Genomic DNA, 7,961 nt, shown 5'->3' with positions numbered 1-7,961 from the left:
ATATATTTAATACAAACAATTAATAACAAATAAATAATAACATTATTAATTAGTCTTGGAACAAATAATTTATCAATAACCATTAGGGTAAGTGCAACAGTTATTGAATAGTCAATATTTGTTTTTAAATATTAAGAGTCTGGTGCTAACAACTGTTTCAAAGTTGGCACCAGTTGTAAGCTTAAACAACTAGTGCCAATTCTGAAATAACCTAACTTAAATAAACATAAACAAAAGAATACGGATTCAAAATATTCAAAGTAAAGTAATTTCTCAACAGCTTTATTATCCCAAAGGTACCAGTTCATTGGTACCTTTGGGTGAATAATAATTGGACACATTTAGATCAGCACTTTCTTCCACAATTTTTTATGTCTTATTTCACTTCTTTTATCCTATACCTTTTATTCCTTCCCACAAGGACTTACGGCTCATTCCCATAGGATTTACTTACCCTTCATGACTCCAGACTCATACCCTGCAGAGCGAAGTTTCCATCCATCAACAGCTAGTTGATTCTAATCCTGTCCATTCATCTCCTAAAAAACAACCTAACCTATTTGAACACGCATTGTCGAAACCTTCTGTAATTGAGTTTCCAAACTATTTTTGTTCTTCTTGACTACAGTCCTAACCATGTCCTAAGAAAAAAATATGGTGTCACTATAAGTATCTTAGGCGCAGAAAGAAAAAGGTCATACCAGGATGTGTTTCCCTATCTTGAGTAGGCCTTGCTTTGAGTGCCCAGTATGAGAAAACTCATTCGAGTTCTAACCTAGGACACCCTCTACAAGTTGTCTTGTAGTTTTAACAGTTAGTTTTTAACTGGCCTCATTACACTGTATGTAAATTCATTGTAGCCACAGAAATATGGAAAGTAAAAACCAATGAGATGACTCACCTGGATCTCCTAGGCAAGAAATCTATAACTATAAGTTATATTTTATTGGATAAGTAAGATGTAGTAGGTAAGCGGTAATCAATACAAAGGACAAAACATTCTTGTGGATGGTTTTATGTTAAAGGAATAAGTCAATTGCTTAGTCTATCAAGATTGAAGCATTCGCAGTAAGGTTCTCGATTTACAAAACAAAATGCCATCATGCTCATGCTGATGATAATGGTGTCTAAGGAGCCCAACTGTTGGCCTTCTGGAATGAGGATGACTTTTTTGGATTACCTGTAAGACTTTTCAAATTATTTATTTTCAACTGTATTATTAGTGGACAAGTCATTACCAGAAGTCATTGAACTTTCAATATTTATGCAACCATAAATGGTGAATATCCGGAAAAATCTTGGCACAATATTTGATCAGTAGCCAATACAATGGTACAATCATTTAATAACAGTGTTCTTTTTTTAACTTTTAATGCTATAAAAAATATGTTGTTTGATCATAAATAATTTATTCTTTTTTTTTTTTTTTTTTAAGAAAAAATAATGAGTATACTGGTTTCGTTAAAGTTTCCAAATTAAAAATAAATATATTTTTAAAGAAAATATTCTAAACCTATTATTGTACAAGTACTGCTGCTGGTCTACTTTCCAATTATAACCTTTTTTTTTATATATAATGAAAACTGCTTTATTTTGATTTTCTTCAATTATTTAAAGTAATTACATTTGATAATAAATTGATAACATACATATAACTGTACCACATATCAAAACGATTAATGAAGAAATAACTGTAGGTCGATCTGCAGATGGTTCCATGTTGAAAATAATTCTATGAAATGGTCTTTTTGTGTTTCCATATTCCATATCCTCTTCTGTATATCTGTAAGACATAGTATCAAACTAATGGTCACCCTTTACAGGAGAATTGTATAAAAAAGAGGATATTCTGGTAGCTAATATGGTAATTTAATCTATCATTGAATAAATAACATTATATAAGTAGTTAGGTTTATCAAAAGATCCTCATGATAAACATTAATTTATTTATTTATTCATATTTATGAAATTCCTGTTAAGAGAAGATAATAATAGGCAATGAGGCTTTTAAGGACCACATTGTCAAATGGATGAAACCTTCAGCACTGGAATACGATTGGGTAATAAGAAACATGGAAATGGAGTGTTGAGGAGAATGGCAAAAGGAATATAATTAGTTAGGATGTAATTTAAAGTATAAACAGCAGAGATGCGTCATTGAGGTCTTATTTGCCTCTCATTTTTTCTTTAAACATATGGAAAGTGGTTTAATTTCTTCATTAATGCTTTAAAATCGCAACAAAAATGGCCTAGGAAGGATAAAAACAGGAGACCCACAAAAGGTACTTCTTTAACACAAACCCAATTCACACCCAAATTTTAAACCCTCTAACTCAATTTGGAAGGGCTAAGGAGTTGATCAGACAAATAAGAAAATATAAAAACATTGTACATGACTCAATTTTGATTGATATTCATTCCTGGTTTGTGAAGAATGATAGAAGAAGACCAATAATACAGATAATGAAGTAATAAAAACGTTCCCTCCAAAAATAACTGGTCCATTGATAAAAGTTTGTAAAAATATTTCATTTATTATGTGATTGAAGAATTAAAAGATTTCAAAAACACTCTAATGGTAAAAGGATGTTTATAAGGAGGGGAAAGAAGAGAAAAATGTGTGTTTTAATGAAATAATAGTTAGTTATATATTAATAAAAATATGAGAATTTTATAATTTCTTTGGATTCTTCAATCTCATAATAAACAAAATGTTTTTACAAAGTTTAATCAATGGACCATTTTTTTTTAATTGTCCTACTTTATCTTTACAGCAACTCCTCTAAAAATTATTTATTATTTTTTTATTTTATTTATTTATTGATATTTACAACTGTATAAAAAAATACAACCAGTAAATTTGATCATAATGACATAATGATATAATACAGGATGTAGAGAAACTACCCAGTAGTAGAACTTAAAAACAGTTTACAATATAAGGTCACGAGGCCATCTTCTTTTCAGGCGCCTCGGAGGATTGCCAGGAATGGAAGAGGAAGCAAGGGTTCTAAAAATAGTTCACATAATTAGGTAAAAACAGAAATTTCAATCACTTTTTGCATCATAATTTTATTTTATTTGAGTCAACTCCCGTTTTTACAATCCATTTATTGCCAATGAATAGAAGAAATAAAGTACCAAGTTACCTGTAACTGCATTTCTATCTATAAATTCAATTCATACTTTTACAATCAATGATATGTAAAGTTAATATTGGAAAAAATATAATAAAAAAATTCTTCAAATAAAAGAAAAATATTTACCTTAGTGTCAATACAGCTATAGCTATTAAACAATAGGTACCCATAGCACCAAGGCAAGAGACTTCAGCCAATCGAAATTTGTCAAACAGTAAAGCGAATAGGGCTGAAAAACAGATTAAAATTTTATAATTAATATTTTTATTTAAAAAAAAGGTCTATATTGTATTTCAATAATGAGAATGAGGATATACCGGTAGCGAATCCAGAGATATATAAAGCCATGATTGGAGTTTTAGTATGAATGTTAAGATAACCAAAGTATGAATATAGAAGGCCATCCTCAGCTATTGCAAACAAAAGTCTTGTCAATGGATATGTGCTGCAGACCAAGCTTTGGGAGATAATTAATTTTTTTTAGAATTAGTATACATAAAATATTAAGTATTAGTAATTAAATTTCTTTAGTATTAGTATAAATAAAATATTAATTATTGGTCATTTTAGAAATTAACTGCAGAAATGTGAAAGTAAAATAATAATAGTAAATCAAAAGCATAAAAAAAATAATCCAAACATACAAAATTGTAAATAATATATATATATGTACAGGGAATAGGGTTACTTTTGAAAAATTTAATGAGCTCAATGTAGCATCTATTTACTGTAATCAAGTATCATTTTGTGATTTTACCTCTCAGCCCAAATAGATAAACTGTTGCAAACTTTCAAACATGTACGCACCAATATCAATGCAAGTCTTCTTGATCATCAAAGAAAAAAATTTGAATATCTAAGAAAATGGAATATTTTTGCCGGGACACTATGGTATAGATAAATGGTTAGTATGAGTAAGTATTAGAGATCTTATTGTCAATTTGTCTGAATTTTGGGTTCCCATTTAGTCTTAGACTTGATGGGTTTTAGCATAACTTACTGAAATTCCTTCTAAAGTTGTTGTTTTTAAATATCAAATGAATTTGGAGTTATAACAATATTTTAACAGAAGATGTTAAAAATAAAAAAAATTAATCAGTTTTCTTCAGAAAATTCCTTGTCAGAATGTTATGAAATCAAACTTTGCCCTGAGGCAGTTTCATTAAATTTTATTACAGAATCAATGAAGGATCAGATACTCAGCTTGATTCAAAATTCTTTTTCATAAGTCAGTAAACGTTTCTCAGAATTACAGGGAAAATTGTTCAGTTTGCTTAAGGTTTTGAAACTAAAGTCTCTTGAGGGCATCTAAAGAAGGACGTTAAAGCAAAAATAAAATGTTTAAAAATGGATTTATCAGGGTATGGTATAAAAGGCTCCGTCTACAAACCATATCTCTTATTTCTATTCAGTATATATATTCTTTTATTCCAAATTTTACAGTATAATTTGTGTAATAAAATCTCTATAAAGTTGAAATTATTAATACCAGATTCTCTTATGCTGTATATGCACAATAGGCCTGAGTTTCAAAACTCAAGTTCTCTAGGACTCAAAGTTTTAAAAAAAAATTCTAAAACCTATTTTTTCCAATAACTCAAAAATTTTACATCTCCTGAGGGATTATAGTCACTCATTTGAAAGAGAATTTAATTATTTACTATACAAAATTAACATCATCTAAATCTGACCAATAATAGCCAAGATACACAGAATTGATCCATGTTTATTTCAAAATATTCTGTGGTAGTTACTGTAAAAAAACATATTATTTCTACCACTCTGTATAGGCTCAATCAACCCCATGGTCTCAGAATTCGTTCATTATTTTACTTTTTTTTTTTTTTTTGTTCCATTTTTTTATACTCATACAATTTTATTTTAATATCTTTGAAATAATATTTTCAAAAATTTATTTTAAAATATATATGCTTTATAAATGAGAACTATAGGCTCAATCAACCCCATGGTCTCAGAATTCGTTCATATTATTTTATTTTTTTTTTTTTTTTGTTCCATTTTTTTATACTCATACAATTTTATTTTAATATCTTTGAAATAATATTTTCAAAAATTTATTTTAAAATATATATGCTTTATAAATGAGAACTATAGTGCTTGTTGCAATATGAAGAAAAAATTTATAACTTAGTTATGATTCAGTGTTTCACAATAAATTTTTCATTGGAATGTTGGTAAAAACCTACAGAATAAGACAAAAATACACTCAGGAACAAAGCAATTAAATAATGCAGTCATTAAAAACTCAAAAATGGACTTATTAGAAATAATTAGAAGGAAAAACATACAATTTTAAAATCAAATTTAAGATAGAAGGCACTCTAGTTACCAAAGTATTTAATTTTTTCTAACTAATTCTTAAAAAATGGACTAATAGGATCTGAAATCAAAATGGGCAGATTTTGACTGCAAGTATGATTAAGTTAGCAGGAAACAACAAATGAATTATATACATGAATAGACACTTAACATTACTGGTAATAAAGAATTTGATGGCTTTATCATAAAAAATACTCCATCCACTGTAGGAAATTAACTAATAGCTAAATAGAAGATACCACTTTGTAATAGCTGCATTCTGAATTTAATTTCAATCAAGTTTAAAAAGTTTTTATGAAATTAGAATAAAAAAAAAAAGGGTAAATCATGATTTTCCAAAGCCTTTAATGTATCCTTTGCAAGTTATAACATGATTAATATTCCCAATTATATTGTGAATACAATTAACAAATTGTATTAATAATTAGATACATACAATTTGTATTTATAATAATATAAATAAAAGTAATATTTATATGTAAATTGTATATTATTTATATTTATGCTCGTTCTATCCTGAACATTAATTGCAAAACTACCTATATAGTCCTATTAAATTGTTAAAAAATTAAGGTGTTTTCACTTTTTTGATATATTTTCTGACAAGGGAAGAAGTGACTATGGTCTTCGGTTAGCCGATTTCCATCAACCTTTTTTTCTGCCTTATTCGGCTGAAAAATTAACAGGTCTGAGGGTTTTTGCCCATGCACACTAGGAACAAGAAAAAAAATATTTAATAAAAAAATGTTTATACCATCGTATTTCGACTTTGCACTGCATGTATTTGATGTTTATTATTAGAGACTGGATTTTTGTGCAATGAAAAATGTGCAGAAAAAACCCAAAATTTTCAAAATGGTGCAGCAAAAACCCAAAGCGTGTATAAAACACCCAAATATTTAAATAATAATCTTTATCATAATTGACTCTGACTTTGACTTCCGCCAAAACAGCCCTGACGAAGCCCTGCAATGTGGGGCGAAACGTTGGCTCAATAAAAATAGTACACCAATAATCTTTATGGTTTAAGTTACAATATTAATGTACTGAAAGCTTACCAAGCCTTTTTTGAATTTAATTAAACTCAATAAATACTCTATAAAACTAAACTACTCCGATTAAAAACCAAATATTGGCATTCATGATATGAGAAATTTATTATTATAAAATCATATTATTAGTATTCGTGGAATTCTGCCAGAAATGAGTAAAATGTGCAATTTTGTGGAGAAGCCCTGAAACATGCTATTTTGTGCAATATACATACATTTATTCTTGAAGTAATAATTTTCATTTATTATTTATTTATTGATAAAGATTACAATCTGCCAAAACCTTTGATAATGAATAATAGTGATAAATGAACACACTCATACCAAAATCTAAAAAAAAAGTAAATAAAATCTCTTGAAGCAATAATAAAAAAATAAAATAAATTTACTATTAGAGGTTTTTTTTTTTTTAAACGGGACCATCTTACTTTCATTAAATACACATGGTTAATCCACAATATTCCAAAATTATTGTTATTTGAATGTCTATTCCATGATTCGAATTTTTGTCCAGGCTTGGTGCAATTCAGAGCCAAGGAACAAAACATCTTGTTTAAATCAGAATCATAACAAACCATTGTTGATTGTGTTAATGAGTTTAAATGTATACAAAATTACAAAAACCAAAAGAACAACAGCACATGGAAAAATTAAGGAACATTTGCTTTTAGTGTCCTTCTAAACCTTTAATCTCGAATTTCTCTAGAAATGAAAGATTAAAAATTGTTTGAGATTATTTGTTTTCTGCTGATGTATCGGGTTCACGAAATAAATTCATCACTCATCTCAAAGTTATCCAAATTTATCGTTGCAACAACTGTTGGGATGTCGAATTTCCCCCCTTCCAACTAATATCAATCTTTTAGATTTCATGTCTTAATTAGAGAGAAGATGTAGTTTAAAATAAAGAAAAAATATCTTGCTCTCTCAGAATAAAGTCGCGAACGACGTACAGTGGGATGGCGAACATATTTTTACTTTCACTCACCGGTATATGAAATATATAGTAAGGGCTTTCCCTTCTTTATTAATACTTTTATTGTGATCGAGGAAAATTTTGAATTCGACATTTCGACGGATACGTACATTTTGAGATCCCTTGAGTTCAAATAAGTCTTGCAAAATGGTTAGTGTGTGTATGAGCCAATTAAATTCCATATTTAGGTGTGTGACAGAAACTCCCTGGGATGTGCCATTAACGTAGCAACCGACCGGAGGTGTCACTTAGTAGAATCTATTTTTTACCTTTTTCAATTTTCTCTAAAATAATTGTAACGATAGTAACTAAACTAGTGAACGATGTACAGTTAAATTGTCTTTAACATCAGCTTGGGATTATCCTAATTGAAATAAGGAAGGCCTGGCAAGAATTAAATGATGAATTTTTTTAAAAATATTCCTCTTGAGTACCTTAATTTTGTTTATTTGA

The 7,961-nt window shown here is 28.4% G+C and overlaps 1 protein-coding gene across 2 annotated transcripts in view; it reads right to left on the bottom strand.

Annotated features, from left to right (window-relative positions):
• LOC106692421 (high affinity cationic amino acid transporter 1) overlaps positions 1 to 7,961 on the bottom strand; it is a 29,344-nt gene that overhangs the window by 3,645 nt on the left and 17,738 nt on the right. For both annotated transcript variants that reach the window (XR_001344958.2, XM_014438368.2), the window contains exons 8-10: positions 3,458 to 3,597; positions 3,267 to 3,369; positions 1,650 to 1,783 (exon numbers count right to left, since the gene is read on the bottom strand). Coding sequence is in view for 1 of the 2 variants with exons in the window: in XM_014438368.2 (XP_014293854.1) it covers positions 1,650 to 1,783; positions 3,267 to 3,369; positions 3,458 to 3,597 (377 nt within the window). In the remaining variant the exon portion in view is untranslated. The remainder of the gene's footprint in view (positions 1 to 1,649; positions 1,784 to 3,266; positions 3,370 to 3,457; positions 3,598 to 7,961) is intronic.

The sequence above is a fragment of the Halyomorpha halys genome, unplaced genomic scaffold (assembly GCF_000696795.3).
Source record: "Halyomorpha halys isolate HHAL.00 unplaced genomic scaffold, Hhal_1.1 Scaffold56.1, whole genome shotgun sequence".
Taxonomy (NCBI): Eukaryota; Metazoa; Arthropoda; class Insecta; order Hemiptera; family Pentatomidae; genus Halyomorpha; species Halyomorpha halys.
Note: the sequence above shows the minus strand (reverse complement) of the source record. Positions and strands in the feature narration are given on the sequence as shown.